The following is a 14,716-nucleotide window of genomic DNA, read 5'->3' as shown; positions in this document are numbered from 1 at the left end:
ATACCTCAATTACTCTTCAGTAAGTAATCTGTAGAATGAATAGAAGGCAATGATACTGACCCTGGTCTTGCTTTGTTATTCCAGTTCACACACAACACGTACCACCATGTGTGGACCACGTGGAGGAAAGAAATGGGCAGGAGGAAAGCCATCAAGAACTTCACAGCTCACGAGGAGAAGCAGACAATCTCACAGGCAAGTTACATGTTACAACCTGCTGACAGTTCAAAACACTGACTATATGTCAATTTGATTTCCTAATGTTCTTGGATAGGCCCACTTCATTCTTGAATGTCTCTTTCTTAAATATATCATGTGCTTTTTGAGCACTTATCAATCCCTAAATTCCTAATATTTGAAAAAATACCTTGTTTTCCTTTTGAGTTTAGGTTTTTATCTTTAACTGTGAGCTGTTGTGTGAAAATGTTCTTCCTTTCATTTAAAGGTTCTGCACAATACAGTGGGAGTGGGGTCCATCACAGCATGTCTGTTTTCGTTTCAATACCCAGTAGAGAGAATAGACTGAAGCACTAGTAATGTATGTGTTAAGTTCAGGGGTATAAATGGGTGTGTTTTCCCTATCTCAGGTGTTCCAAGCCTGGCACAAGTGGGCGTCTCACAAGCACACGAGCCAGGACATGTACCAGCAGAAGGCTCGTCAGGTGCTGCAGCACTGCTTCAACCGCTGGTGCCTTCACCTCAAGCACAGAACCTCCCCCACTAAGAGTCGCATCCCTGTCCGCAAACGTGCAGCGTCTACATCCAAACTTGCCAACATGGGTCCTACCAACATGCCAACTATCCCAGAGTAGTGTCACTCAACCAAGGGCTTCCATGGCTTATAGTATCTTAGTTTGGTTAGCTTGCATCTCTTGAACCACCCTTGCACTAAAGTGCATCAGTCCACAGTGATGTATATTTGTGTAGAAGGAGAGATTGCATGGATGGTGCCACTTCAGTTTTAGGGTGGTTATGACACGCTTAGTTTTGCCAGTTAGTGAATGTACCTTTGATATTATTTGCTTGTCAGGAGTGTCATCGTAACATTCTTCTGAAGTCAGTTTTACAACAATAGCTTATATCTAAATACAGGAAACAAAACAAACTCAAGGTATGCATTTGGTATGTGTTAGTGCTCTTTGTATCAAGCAAAGTATAAGATTAAATGGACTTTGTTACAGAAAAATTCCATACTAGCCCAGTTTAAGCAGAACACTGCTACTCAGCTCAATGTAACTTCATATAACCCTGAAAAGAGCATTAGATGAAGTGCCATGCCATACATTATAAATGACTGAATGTTGCCTTTCTGTGTACCTATGATTGAAGGTCTTCCCTCAGTTCAGTATTTTCCCTTACCTCTTTTTAAAATCAGTCCTGGTAATATAGCATTATATTAGATCCATACAGTGATGACTTCATCAACCCAATGCTGTTTAGTATATTAACGGAGTAGTTCTCATGATGTGTTAAAATAAGACTGTAGCTATATCTTTGAAAAAGTAATTGTTAAGATACAGCCTTTAGTAAGAAACCACATGTACAGTCAAATCTGTAAAAGTGACCATCTCTGCATAAGTACCACCTGAATGATTTTTCCCATTGACGCAAGAATTAAGAATCCTGTCTATTGTGACCGCCTGTGGTCTTCTTGGGCAGTTTTGACTGTACATTGATATGACTTGACATATTTTTCAACTTTTCCAGTTTTCTACAATTTACCCGGTAACAATATTCCTGAATACAAATGCAGTCAATTGACAATCTGAATGAATTGTCTACTGTAGGTATGTAACTGTTTGTATGTTAACATACTATTTTGTACTCTCCTTCATGGAAATGCATCTTATACAAACTTCTTACAATGCAAAAGAACAAAATGATCAAAGTTCCTGTACTGCCTCAATAGATGGTTATTTTTCAGACCAGAAGTTTTGATGGCCATGCAAAATCCAGGTGATATTTCTAGAATGTTTTTACACTGAGAAAATTAAGGTAATTTTTATAGGAAAATGGGATGTCTTTTTTCTAACACGAGGCTAACAAATGTATATGTATATATTATGAACTGTGACTTTTTATTGTATGCTATGTAACTAAAGATCTCAATATTATACTAACAGACTGGTACATTGATGTAAATGTTTTTTCAGTAAACCAGAATTATATGATTGATAAATGTGGAAATTGTTATTTTTTATTGTTTTGATTTTCCAGATCTGTATATTTTTGCACCTGTGGAATTTCTATTTATGTACTTTTCTACCTGTCAATATATTGTACAGACAAAATGCAGTATTTATATAAACTCTCCATGTCAGTATTTATTTCTATACCCAGAATTGTTATTTGAGTTTCTTGTATATGAGTGAAATATGTTTTAACATACCGAAAGGGACCTGGGTTATCACCTGGTAAATAAAGATATCGTAACCCAAGCTATATTTGTGTTTCTCTTCTGTTATATCTCTGAAATATCTTGAAACCTTAAAAGTATAACAGTAAACGACCCCAAGGTTGCAAATGAATACTATGTTCTGCAAACTTGAGTGTGAATGAAAGAGCAGGTGTGAACGCGGCCATATTGTTAGCCATTTGAATTGAAAACTTTGATGCCAATTGATTTGCATACATGTTGATTTTGCTGAGTGGGAACACAGCCATCATAAACAAAGATGTGACAAAAACGTATTTCTACTTAAGCCACTTTATACTTTATACTGCAACAAAAGGCAAGCCGGAGACTAGCGGAATATACTAGGTGATAGATCTGTTGTGACGGCTATGGTAATTCATGCATACGGTAATACACCAACAAGACTGACAAAAAGCGAACACAAATTTCAGTTTGTATTTTGGAATCTTCTGTTTACAACTTGTATCAACATCATTGACAATCATTCTTGTACATTGTAAACAAAACTCTTCCACAAAGTTGACATTCTTCTTGACATAGATATCAAATGAACAATGCAAAACAGGCAGAGATAATAAACTGAAACCATACCTTTAAACATGCAATCTTGAAACAGACACAAAACTCTGAGATATGCATTTTTACAGCAATTTCAATTTGATGTCAGTGATTTCGATTTGTTTAATGTAAATAGACTTAATATGCTCTTGTTCAATGATTATACAAAATGTAGTACCGGTACATGTAAGTGTGAATTAATCATATTTCTGTTGGTGTATAGCATTGGTGTACAAGAGTGATACACATGTACGACAGAGTGTTACTTAAGATACTAAGCACTGTACAAATCTATGCCAAACTAGATGATTGCTACTAATGATGACAAAACCAATTTGTGCAGAAACTTACTAAAACAAGTCTTTATGTCTTCAAATAATTAGTACAACTTTGCATGAACTGCCCTTGATTTTGATTGAATTGACATTGAACAATCAAAAGGCCACACAGATTTTGTCTCCTTGTCACCCATTATACTGCAATATTGCTGAAATATGACTATATTGACTCCATAAAACTTATTTGCTAAGGTTCACACAATGCTTATTTGTTGATATTCCAGTCGACCATTACCAAGTACCAACAAATCAAACTGGTGTGGCCTCCATAGATCTTCTCTGAACAAGTACTAGATATAGGAAATATATATGTTAATAAATCCTACAGCAGACTTCAACAGTCTGGTACATCATACTTGTTTGGCACCATGAGAAAACTGAGTTCATCGAAAACAGTAAAGACAACATTTCACAACTATTCCAAAATAGTTCTTTGTGTAATTATAGAAATTATATTAGAATACAGTAATCTCTGTAATTTGGCTCACAATCAACCTAAAAGAGAAAGATACCAGTAGGTTAATGGAAAGAGAGAAGTTTCCTTTTTGGGGCTTTCTTTTCTTGAGTAAACTTGTCAAACAAATATTAGAATGATACCATAATGATTCAGCTAATATATTCTTAGTAAAGTACTTTGTAAATGTATGTCAGTCAAATACTAGTCCAATAAAGAGCCTACATTCTTCTTACCTTTTCTCATATTGAAATAATTTGTTAAATACATTAAAGACATTGTGCTGAGGTTAGTTGTGTCAGTATTTGATTTTTTTCTACATCAAAACTAAATTTTAATGCTAATACAAAGAGTGTTGGATGAAAATGTTAAGATTTTAAGTAGACAACTACCCTTTACTCTTCAAATTGGCAAGAAAAGCTAGTAACAATATGTTTAGAATGCATTTCTTGCAAAAAGACAATGTCCCCCATCCCCACACCAAAAATGTCTTCTTAGGAAAGCCTTACACAGTTGATTCTACATTTTTCCACATTCCTTTGTAATGTTATATTCATATTTCAACCTTGAAATATAAACTTTTTCAATGTAAAATCGTTTACCCTGTCATTTAGAGATACATTCTCCCTTTACTGCACAAGAATTTCCTGAAATAACACATCAATCTCTATGAACATGGTGATTCCAACTGTCATAAATTTTGTAGCCAGAGATAAAATATACTTTTCCCACATTAGTGTTAAGTGGTAGATTCCCTAATCTCCAGGCAGAACTATCGGTGGCAAGGCAGTATCAAAAGGGCCAACCTGTACCAAAAGCCACCGGAGATCTGCCATCAATCAAACAGTGAGGAGCATTTTTTTTCAAAAATGGTGTCATTGCCCCTCCTTGTGGCTTTTGGTACAGGTTGACCCTTTTGATACTGCCTTGCCACCGATAGATCTGCTTGGAGATTAAGATTCTCCTTTAAATCACTTGTGGTTGTCCTTGGCCTTCTTCACTTTCCCGAAGTAGCTGTCCCCGGCCAGGCCTGTGAAGACGAGCAGTACGCCTAACCACTGGCGCGGAAGCAGCGGGTTCTGGAAGATGATGACGGAGGCGAGGATCGTGAAGAACTTCCGCGTGGTCGTGATGATGGAGCACGTCAGCGGCCCGAAGTTTGTCACCGTCACGAAGATGAAGAGCTGGAGAGAAAGGATAGAATAGAAAGCAGATGTAACAAGACGACAGCATAATATACTTAGCCATGTTTGGGATAGTGTTCTCATCGCAAAAGTGACACCTACTTCGGCTAGCAGTGAGAAGCAGTACTCTAGTCAGAAGCTCTGAGGAAGATGTCTGATAGACATCGAAATGTAAGCAGGTGAGAGACATAACTGGTTGTGTAAAAGAATATATCCACTTACTAAAGAGTGTAGACCACCAGCGAGGCAGCATGCTTTTCTAGTAGATAGGATTAACATGCTTGTCACCTGCAGTTTGAAAGGAAACTACTAGAGGGCCCATATCTAATGTCTCCTTACCTGACCCAGTGCACTGGTGAGGGAGAAGACAAACATGTTCCCCAGGACATACGGGTACTTCTCCAGGAACTTCAGGAAGGAGAACACCTCTCCTGTCACTCCAATGCCTATAGAAACAAAACAACCAATCAAACAAAACTCTTACACACGACAGAATCAACAAGGAACAATCAGAAGTTCATTGAAACAGTTATTAAGGGAAAGCTAAGCTAGCCTTTAGCTAGTCCACAAGAACCATGTGGGTATAAAAATTTATGACAGCTTTAAGGACAATAGTATCTTTGAACTTGGGAAGATACTGGTATTCTGGATTTAATTGGTCTACTTTCTAAATTTCTGCATTATCTTATGATGTGCTAGTCATGATGTATAGTTTTGCAGTGATACCAGAAAAAACAAAACTTACAGACAGCTAGGATGCCAATAGACCAGAAGTTCATGTTGTACATCATGTGGTGAGAGTTGGTCTGGTGTTGGCCTCTCATCTTCTCCTGGGCCACCCCAGTCAGACCATCCATGGTCAGGGATGCTAACTGTGCGGAAAGCAGACAAAACAATCAGAGATGGCAGACTTCATCCCCTTACCCATACTGCTTTTGCAACCCTTCCAGTGCCCAGACAAAAACAGCAGTACTGAGGATCATTGATGTACTGCAAATACTACATTGTGTACACATATATATGGGAATTGCAGAAACACACATTGACAGACAAGTCAAAAATAATATTTCACTTCATTTGGGTGAAATCATCAGAGTTAGACAGTGAAACTACATATACATGTATTCAAGGCTCTAACAAGTAGCTTCATAAGAAAGCAAGTTGCACATTATATTCAGTATATATATAATAATGAAAAGATTTGCTTTTGATCCCACTGAGTAACATACAATTATGTGCCTCATTCTCACATCTTGCACCCAGTATTTCAAGCCTTATATGTTAACAAGTTCCCTGAAAAATAAACGCAATGGTTTTAAAACAAAGGTGTCTTACCAAAAGAATTTCTCCCCAGCCAAAGATGTGGTCGTCTGCCTTCGCCTGCACGTTGTCCTTGTAAACAAAGATGGCCACCCCTGCCACAATTAGCAGCACGAACAGGTACTTGAGCAGGGGGTATCTTTTCCTGGCGAGCAGTACGCCCAAGATCAGCACTGGGATAGGTTTACATGACTTCCCTAATACCTATGGAGAAGCAAAGGTAAAGCTGTGTTAAAACAGGACAACATCAAATCATGATACTTGAAATGAAAGGCAAATCATGTAATAATGTTTGTTTTTTTCAATAGCTGATCCAATAATATAGGGAATTATTAGACCTGTACAAGACCCTTACCTGTGTAGGGTAGTTTACGTGTTGTAGTGCCTGATTACTAGCCAGCATGGCTCCCATGTAGGTAGTTGAGCATATTCCGTAGAGCCAGTTTGGTGTAGTGTCTTGGACACCAGGGGCTGCAAAGTAACACACTGCAACAAAACAACAACATTGGAATCAAACACACAATTATTTACAGCAAAAATAACCTCAGGTCATTACAAGTCCATGTATCTGTATCTTGAAACACCAGAACATCATACTCGGCAAAGCAACAAAACAGTTTATATCTACAACCAAATTGTAAGTTAAAATCCTCCCACACCATTATTGATGTATAGGGCGGTGCCCATCTCCGTTTCATAGCCCTGGGCCACACTGTGGTGCAATAACTGTAACAGGGGGCTACCGGTAGTCCACTGGCAGTGAAGTGTGTTTTAAGCAAACTAAAAGAAGAAGCCTACAGAATATTGCACAAATGTATCCTTGAGCTGTAACGTATCGGTTAAAACATCTGCTTGGAAATTATTGAAGTCTAATGCAGATTAGAGACAACAACAATGATTGGTGACTTACTCATTTTTGCAAAGGCTGCATTGACAATACACTGTAGGAACACCAGAGACTGGACATATTTGAACTTTTCATTATCTTCTCCATATGTTCCTCTTGTTCTGAAAACAAATAAAGAAAAACATCACAAAACAATGTTCTTCAATCATATCTATATATCCAAATAATGGGCTGTGTTATCAATTGTAACACTGTGTAGTTATCTATCAGTTAATCTATAGTATTGAAACAGTCGGCTCCAATTCAGTCGGATTCAGATCAGGTACACCTTGGCGTGTTTTTGATTTGGCATTAACATGAGAAAAACTTGTTAAGCCTACGCTTAATAAGGGTGTGAATTACAACTTGCAGAAAATACAAAGCCTATGATCTTCCCACACCCACAGCATTGTAAATTATACTTGTTTTGATCTTTAAAAAAATATTATCAATCTAAGCCAAATGGGTGATGTTTGACTGTCATTATAATTTTATATTTCGTATTCACCCAGTATTTTTCTATATAGTCGCTCTAGGTGCTTGAGTCAAACAATATTCATGTGTGTATGAAGATAACGTTGCTCATATAATGGTACCCCCTTCCCTAGCAGTAGCAACGAAGGAAGGTGTACACTTGTACAAAATATACAGAGGATCAGGTAACGTAACATGACCAATTAATTTCCAATTTATTCAAAACGTATTTATCTTAAAACCGTGCGGACAGAGCCAAATTTTAAACCCATGGGCAGAAATATCAGCTCTTCTAAAAAGAAAATGCATGATCTGTAAGTTTTTCTCCACCTATTTAACGCTGTGCCAGCATGTATTTATACTGATGTATATGATGAAGAATTGTGCTAGGGTAACCCATTATCGTCCACTCAGTCTTTTCCCTTCTAGCGCTATGCTTGAAGAAAATAGACCAGAAAAAAAATGCACAGTGACTGTCCAAACCGGACGTAAATAGGTTCTGCAAGTAAATAGGTCATGTTACGTTATGGTAACTTATTGTGCACCTTCCTTGTCGCCACGGCTACCCTAGCTTCCCTTTACCACTGTAAATTTCAATAATTTTGATAAATCAAAAAAATGACTTCCATACAAATGTATGTTCACACAACATCGCGAGTTTACGGATTTGCCCCCCTCCCCCTTTCGAGCCAGCACATATAAACGTTATGTGTATGATTTTACGACGCTTTCTTTACCAAAGACAATCATTTTAGTGTGTCCGCCGTACTCACATCTTCTCCTGAACGATTCCGTAGTAGAAATAACACACGAAGATGCCGAAGAAGCAGGTAAGAAGCCTTGCTCTCTCACTCAGCCGGTTCCAGAGTCCCTCCATGCCGCCCGCCGCCGGTACTGATGACGTGCCTGATTGTGATTGACCCCCGGCTTCCACGTCTTGCTTTGTCGTCGAGCCCATCGGTTGCGGGTTCGAATCCGGTAACGTCATACCCTCCAGGGGTTTCTGTTTCCCGTTCCCGGTGCTACTAGTGCTGCTGGGAACTGAATTCATTTGCGCAGCTGTCGAGCGCTCAGCTGTATAAATTAAAATGCAGCACAAGTGCCTTATGATCTGGGCGATCTCACCGTAAAGTAGGGTCTTTCTAGACACGTCTAACTGCAGAAAAGATAAAAAGAAAAGAATACATACTTTAACAGGCTTGGTTATAAAACAATACATGTTGCAGCAAGAACACTTAAGAAATAATAACTTTACAGGTATTGCGCTTCAGTTTACTTCACTAGGTTTGTCTTAGGGACCCTATTCCCAAATGCACTCTTCCAATATAACAAGTGCTCTGAGTTCCGAGTGAACGGAGCGCCACGACAGGTGCTCTGATTGGTTGAAAGATAATGACACGAGATTTGTCGGGTTCTGGGGACACGTTTCGTGGCCCTGTTTCGTGGCATCCGCAATTATTTTTGCCCCGTCAGAATCCTTATAAATCCGTATCGCCAATATAGAATAAATGCACTTTGAAATCCCTAGAGTTTACACATGTACTGAAGTAAACAATCTATACGTGAACAGAGACTGGTTCAAATTCATTGGGATGATTTTATCATTTTTAAAGAACAACAACAATGCACTTCAAAAAGTCCAGAAGACCCTCTCCCCGAGCCATCAACAGCACTATCAATGCGAACAGCACATCCAGTGCAGGGTTTACAAAGGCGATTCAATAGTGCAGAGTATAAAGAAATGTTGTGATAAAGGGACAAGTACTGACCTGACGAAGGAGCGACACAAGATGCGGAGAGGTCGACCTGAACTACTTTAATTCTTAAGACACCGTGTTACGAAACCAATGACATTTATATGTCCTTGGAGAAACTGATGTTTCTTTGCCAAAACATGCAGTTACGCGACGTGGACACAGCGCCTTGAAGAACGCATATAAAGTTACCTCAGACACAGGGTCAGTTACCCTTGTCACCACTTGGCATGAGTACCAAATCTGTGCAGGCCACTTTTAAAACTCTTCTCACGTTCGCATGCAACTTCGTACTTTGACCCCCCTGGTGACAGGTGTTCTTATGGTAGGCAACGGAAACATTCATTTCTTATTGAATGAGTGGCAAACTATTTTGTGTGTGGTTTTAACAAAAATGTTGTGACCAGATTCGGAGGAACATAGATTTGGCCTTTTCGGCTCTAATAAGGATTGGCGAATTAAATGCTACCACCCCTACCCCCAAATGGTCCGCCCCGGTGTGATTGTATAATTTACCTTGTGCCAATAAAGCTAATCTCCGTTGCACACAGTCGGCCGCCTTTCCAAACAAGAGTTCGGAGACCTCATACCTCCGCCAGATATTGAGGGCTCAGAATTTCTTAATCAATTATGCAAATCAAGTCCTGATTTGTATAACTTTTAAGTTGCATTTCACAGCATACATCTCTGTCTTAGCTACCTACCTGCCCAAGATAATGGAAATCCACAGTTCTTTTCTTAAATTTTTACTTTGTTTCATTGGAATCAATTGCAAAGTCTATATAGAGTATATGGATTATGTCTATTTAAGTGTAGTGCAGGTGAATAAAATGTGCTATTTCTATGCTACTCTGTTAGGTAGGGACTAGGTAGGTAGCCTATGTACAATGAACATAATGCTTGTGCATTACGTCTATGGGGGAAATTTTTGGCGCCAAGAAGAGGCGGTTATCATGGCCAGGTGGTCGACTTGTGCAGGTTTGCCTGTACAAGTACAGATCATCCGGCCAACCAGCCCATATTTGCCCAGAAGCAACCACTCCCCAAAGCAGCTATTTGTCCCCAGTCCCTTAATTGAGTGGTTACTGAGAATAGGTTTTACTGTAATGAGAAAAGAGGTAATTTACGAGCATTCACTCTCATGCTCATATGCCTAAAAAAAATGTAGTAATTTGCACAATTCAGGATATGCTATAAATTCCTTCCAGATGCTTATTAAACCCTAGGCCTGATGCCTGCTCATGATGAAGATGGTTATCAGGCTGATAGATAAAACAGCGGCTAATTACAGACCAACATATACACAACACTGATACAAGGTAGAAAAAACAAGACTAACATGAACAGTCTCCATGTATCTTCCTTTTTTTTCTGTAGAAAACTGTAAGAGCCTTGGGTTGGCTAATGAATGAGCTACAATAGTTAACATGGCAAGTGTTGGAATTGAAACCGGTTTATGAACAAAGTCAATATGTGTTATAAAGGCCTATCACCAATACCTTGTCTAGTTATTATTTCGGTGACTTACAAGTCGTAACATATTCACTCCACAAAATCAGTATGTTTATACTGAATGAGGCTGACAGTACTATTATACACTACAGTATGGTTATATGGTATGTGAATAATACCCTATAGTATACATGTAGCTATACAGTTTGTGAATAATACACTACAGTATCATTTTACAGTATGTCTATAATACACTACAGTATGGATATACAGTATGTGTAAGATACACTACAGTATGGTTATACAGTATGTGTATGATACACTACAGTATGGTAATACAGTACAGTATGGTTATACAGTACTGTATGGTTATACAGTACAGTATGTCTATAATACACTACAGTTTTTCAGCTCCACTCTCTGAAGGGAACAGGAGTGCCATCATGTTAGGGAACTCGGGTTGAACCACTGGCTTGTCCTTCTTATGTACTTTCCTCATATGAGAAAGCAGATTACATCTATGAGCCGTTCTGTGTCCACAGTCGGGACACACATGAGGTTTCTCGCCGGTGTGCTGAGCCATGTGGGACTTGAGGCTATTCTTCCTGGCCGCGCGATAGTCGCAGTAGTCACACTTGTAAGGTTTCTCCCCGGTGTGCGTTTGCATGTGTGTCAGAAGGCTGGGCTTGTACACAGTCCTGAAGTCACACTGTGTGCACATGTACGGTTTCTCACCAGTGTGTTTAGACATGTGCTGTTGCAGTTTCTTCTTTTGAGTCGACTTGTAGTCGCAGAGGTCACATTTGAACGGTCTATCTCCCGTGTGAATTTTCTTGTGTGTGGCAAGATTGGACCTGTCCACAGTCCTGTACCCACAATACTCACACATGTGGGGCTTCTCCCCAGTGTGGTAGCGTGATACATGTAATGCCAAGTGTGTCTTGTATGCCGTGGCATACTCACACTTGTCACACTTATGCGACTTTGACCTGGTTTCTGTCTCCTTGTCTGAATGTTTCCTCATGTGAGCGTTAAGGTTGGCCTTGGTGTAAAACCTTAAGCCGCACACATCGCACATGTGTGGTTTCTCCCCACTGTGTCTCATTTTGTGCTCCTTTAAGGAATTACTTTGGGTTGTGGAGAAGTCACACAGATCACACTTAAAGGGCTTCTCTCCAGTATGTGTCCTGGAATGTTTTACCATAGCATTCCTCTTTCCTGTCTTGTACCCATACACCTTACAGGTATAGGGGTACTTCCCATTATGCCTGAACATGTGTTGTCGGAGATCAGACTTGTGTACTGTAGAGTAATCGCACTCCTTACAGTTGTATGACTTTCTTCCAGATGTTTTACTTTTTCTGCTCTGTGCTTTTCCCTTTTTCTTTCTGTTTGTCACATGTTTTCTGCTGTGCGCTTCAAGCTTCTTCTTGCTGTCTGTCACAAAGTCACACTCCTCACATTCTAAAGTCTCGTCAGGGATGTCTTGGACTGTATCTTCATCAAGATGACCCTGTTCTGCTGCATTCAATTCAGACCTATCAGGGATATAGTCTTCATCAGAATCAGAATCCCCATCACCGAATCCATCTTCACTTGATGAGTCTGACATGGTAGGAACACTATCCTTGCTTTCAGAGGGACTTTCTTGGGAATTTGTGACCACAGTCTCCTCCAAGATCTTTTTGTCTGGTGTAGTAGCGTTCACGCTTTCACAGCTTTCTGCTTTCAGAGTCTGTTCTGCAGGATCTTCTGGTTCTTCCTCGTCGCTCACTGTATCTTCAGCCACTTCAGGTGCCTCCTCACCACTAGAGTTGCCCAACATAGTAGCTTCAGGAGCTTCTGCAACTGTAGGCTTTTCCTGGGCGTGTTTCATCCGGTGGTGCTTCTCCAAAGTCTTCTTTTTAACTGCAGAGTAAGGGCACAGGAAGCACTTGTATGGCTTGCCTGACAGCTCTGTGTGGGTCGACATGTGTTTCTCCATGTCTGCTTTGTCAGCTGCAGTGAATGAACAGACACGGCACCTGAAGGGGCCTTTTTGCGAGTGTTGTAGCATATGTCTATCCATCGTCTTTTCCTTGACTGAAGAATAATTGCACAGGTCACATTTATATGGCTTCTGAACAGCATGGGTCTTGGTATGTGCTGTCAGCTTGAATCTGTGATTAGTGCTGAAGCCACACTCGGTACAAATAAACTGTTTCTGACTCTTAGGGTGTTCATCTATTCTGGCATACTTTAATTTGCAAGGTCTGCGCTTGTACGGCTGCTTTACTACTGGACGTTTATCTGGGTGTGTCTTCATGTGACAGGCGAGGTCTGACTCAATGATAAACATGAGACTACACAGATCACAAATGTAAAGTCGGTTCCCTCCATAGGGTATGGAGTATTTTGCTAAGTCTGTGTCTGAATCTTTATCTGTTTCGTCTGGCTTTGATGGGCCTGGTTGCAGTGTCATCTGGGAGGCTGTTAACGTAGATGATTCATGACTTTCAGAATCAGGGCTTTCTGTTTGGTAGACCTCCTCCCCATCACTGCTGACTCGGTCTGTGGACTTTCCCTGTACGATGTCCGCGGGATCTGGCTGCTCGGCTGGTTGTGTCACTGCGCATGTTATACAATCTGTGGATCCCGACTGCTCTGTTGTTATGTTCCCACCTGTCGCCTGTGATCCAGTCAAACTCTGATTTGCTGTTTCAGTGATGACCTGATCATGAGTCGTCTGTTCGCCAGTTCCAAGTGGCCCTGTTGTTGCTGCCATTAAGTGAGCCATGATGTCACAAAACTGATTAGAGTTGGGTCCTATATACTCATAGCTGTCCTCACAGTGACTGTTCAGTGACTGGTACTCTACATTGCTCCAGTGGGTTTTATTGTGCTCTTCCATCTTGACTGAAACGACAATGAATAGGTACAGGTGACTTAAAACAGTAATGATAGATATATCTACAAAGAATAATATTAATGGAGGGGGTGAAAATGGACATAAACTACACTGGGAACTGGATACTTGGATAACTGGGAAGACTTTAATTCACAAGAACATTGACGGAAATGCCAAATTTAAACATAATATTTATTGTTACCTTGATACCTTGATAATCTATAGTTCATTTTATAAATAATTTAATTCAGTTTATCAAGGACGTACATAGTATAGATAGGACATTGATTTAATCTATCACAAGTTTTTGTTTTTGGTTGCACAAAGACTTTCTTAATATACAAACAATATTATTCATCTAAGCATGCTCTCTTCATTTCGACAATATTTGCACACATGTTTGTGCAACATAGTTTCTCCCTCTTGCTATTTGCATTATATCATAGGTCCTTGCTACTAGTATAATTTTTGTTGGTGTACAAAAGTGACAAATATTTTGCATATCAACGCAAAAGGACGTGCACACGCATAATTTCAGTGAATGGACGAAAAATATCAAAGCTACAACGCGCCAAATACGATGCCTATATTTACTGAACTTTAAAACGTACCCAATGAAGCACAATTTCTCCTTGTAGTACTGTGAGATTGCACTAAGCTCCCGTAAAAATCGCAGGAAACAGAATCGACCGATTGTAAAAATATGGTGGACCTGAGTCGGGGTCAAACCAACTATACAAAGGTCAAAGGTTCTAAAAATGTTCTGATTACCGATACAGTGTCGGATCACTCAGTCGGACGTATGAAAGGTTTGTACAAAATAATGTTTAAGATTATCAACTCTGTGGGGTAGAGTAGAGTGTTATGTAGTAGAGTACGTTATGTCTGTGTTTAGGGAACTCCGGTCTGTTGTGCTTGTCGAGGTGATTTACACGTCCATGCACAATATTAACGTATCATCTTACTATTTGAATAATCAGGAGTCCCCAACCT

General features: G+C 39.7%; 3 protein-coding genes across 8 annotated transcripts in view; 1 reads left to right on the top strand and 2 right to left on the bottom strand.

Moving 5' to 3' along the window:
• Window positions 1-2,438, top strand: part of LOC136443594 (uncharacterized) — a 60,168-nt gene extending 57,730 nt beyond the window's left edge. For all 6 annotated transcript variants that reach the window (XM_066440884.1, XM_066440883.1, XM_066440889.1 and 3 more), the window contains 2 exons: window positions 85-195; window positions 588-2,438. In XM_066440884.1, coding sequence (XP_066296981.1) covers window positions 85-195; window positions 588-812 — 336 coding nt within the window. In that variant the 3' untranslated portion in view covers window positions 813-2,438. The remainder of the gene's footprint in view (window positions 1-84; window positions 196-587) is intronic.
• Window positions 2,439-2,845: 407 nt separating this feature from the next.
• LOC136443603 (solute carrier family 35 member B1-like) lies at window positions 2,846-8,732 on the bottom strand. The gene is made up of 7 exons (XM_066440913.1): window positions 8,404-8,732; window positions 7,181-7,278; window positions 6,626-6,756; window positions 6,286-6,474; window positions 5,696-5,822; window positions 5,290-5,396; window positions 2,846-4,950 (listed from the first exon to the last, which is right to left on the bottom strand). Exons 1-7 carry the CDS (start codon window positions 8,679-8,681, stop codon window positions 4,738-4,740), a joined length of 1,143 nt encoding a protein of 380 aa, XP_066297010.1. The 5' UTR covers window positions 8,682-8,732; the 3' UTR covers window positions 2,846-4,737.
• A 1,994-nt stretch (window positions 8,733-10,726) lies between these two features.
• LOC136443598 (zinc finger protein 420-like) lies at window positions 10,727-14,465 on the bottom strand. The gene is made up of 2 exons (XM_066440904.1): window positions 14,335-14,465; window positions 10,727-13,731 (listed from the first exon to the last, which is right to left on the bottom strand). The coding sequence occupies exon 2, from the start codon at window positions 13,724-13,726 to the stop codon at window positions 11,234-11,236; it is 2,493 nt and encodes an 830-aa protein (XP_066297001.1). The 5' UTR covers window positions 13,727-13,731; window positions 14,335-14,465; the 3' UTR covers window positions 10,727-11,233.
• Window positions 14,466-14,716: the final 251 nt, after the last annotated feature.

Source organism: Branchiostoma lanceolatum, chromosome 10 (assembly GCF_035083965.1).
Source record: "Branchiostoma lanceolatum isolate klBraLanc5 chromosome 10, klBraLanc5.hap2, whole genome shotgun sequence".
NCBI lineage: Eukaryota > Metazoa > Chordata > Leptocardii > Amphioxiformes > Branchiostomatidae > Branchiostoma > Branchiostoma lanceolatum.
This window is presented reverse-complemented; position numbering and strand designations above follow the sequence as displayed.

Coding starts and splice junctions, on each gene's coding strand:
- LOC136443603 (XM_066440913.1), bottom strand. CDS start 8,681: ATGAATTCAGTTCCCAGCAGCACTAGTAGCACCGGGAACGGGAAACAG. Junction 7,279..8,403: donor GGAATCGTTCAGGAGAAGAT/GTGAGTACGGCG, acceptor ATTTGTTTTCAG/AACAAGAGGAACATATGGAG. Junction 6,475..6,625: donor ACGTAAACTACCCTACACAG/GTAAGGGTCTTG, acceptor GCTTCTCCATAG/GTATTAGGGAAGTCATGTAA.
- LOC136443598 (XM_066440904.1), bottom strand. CDS start 13,726: ATGGAAGAGCACAATAAAACCCACTGGAGCAATGTAGAGTACCAGTCA.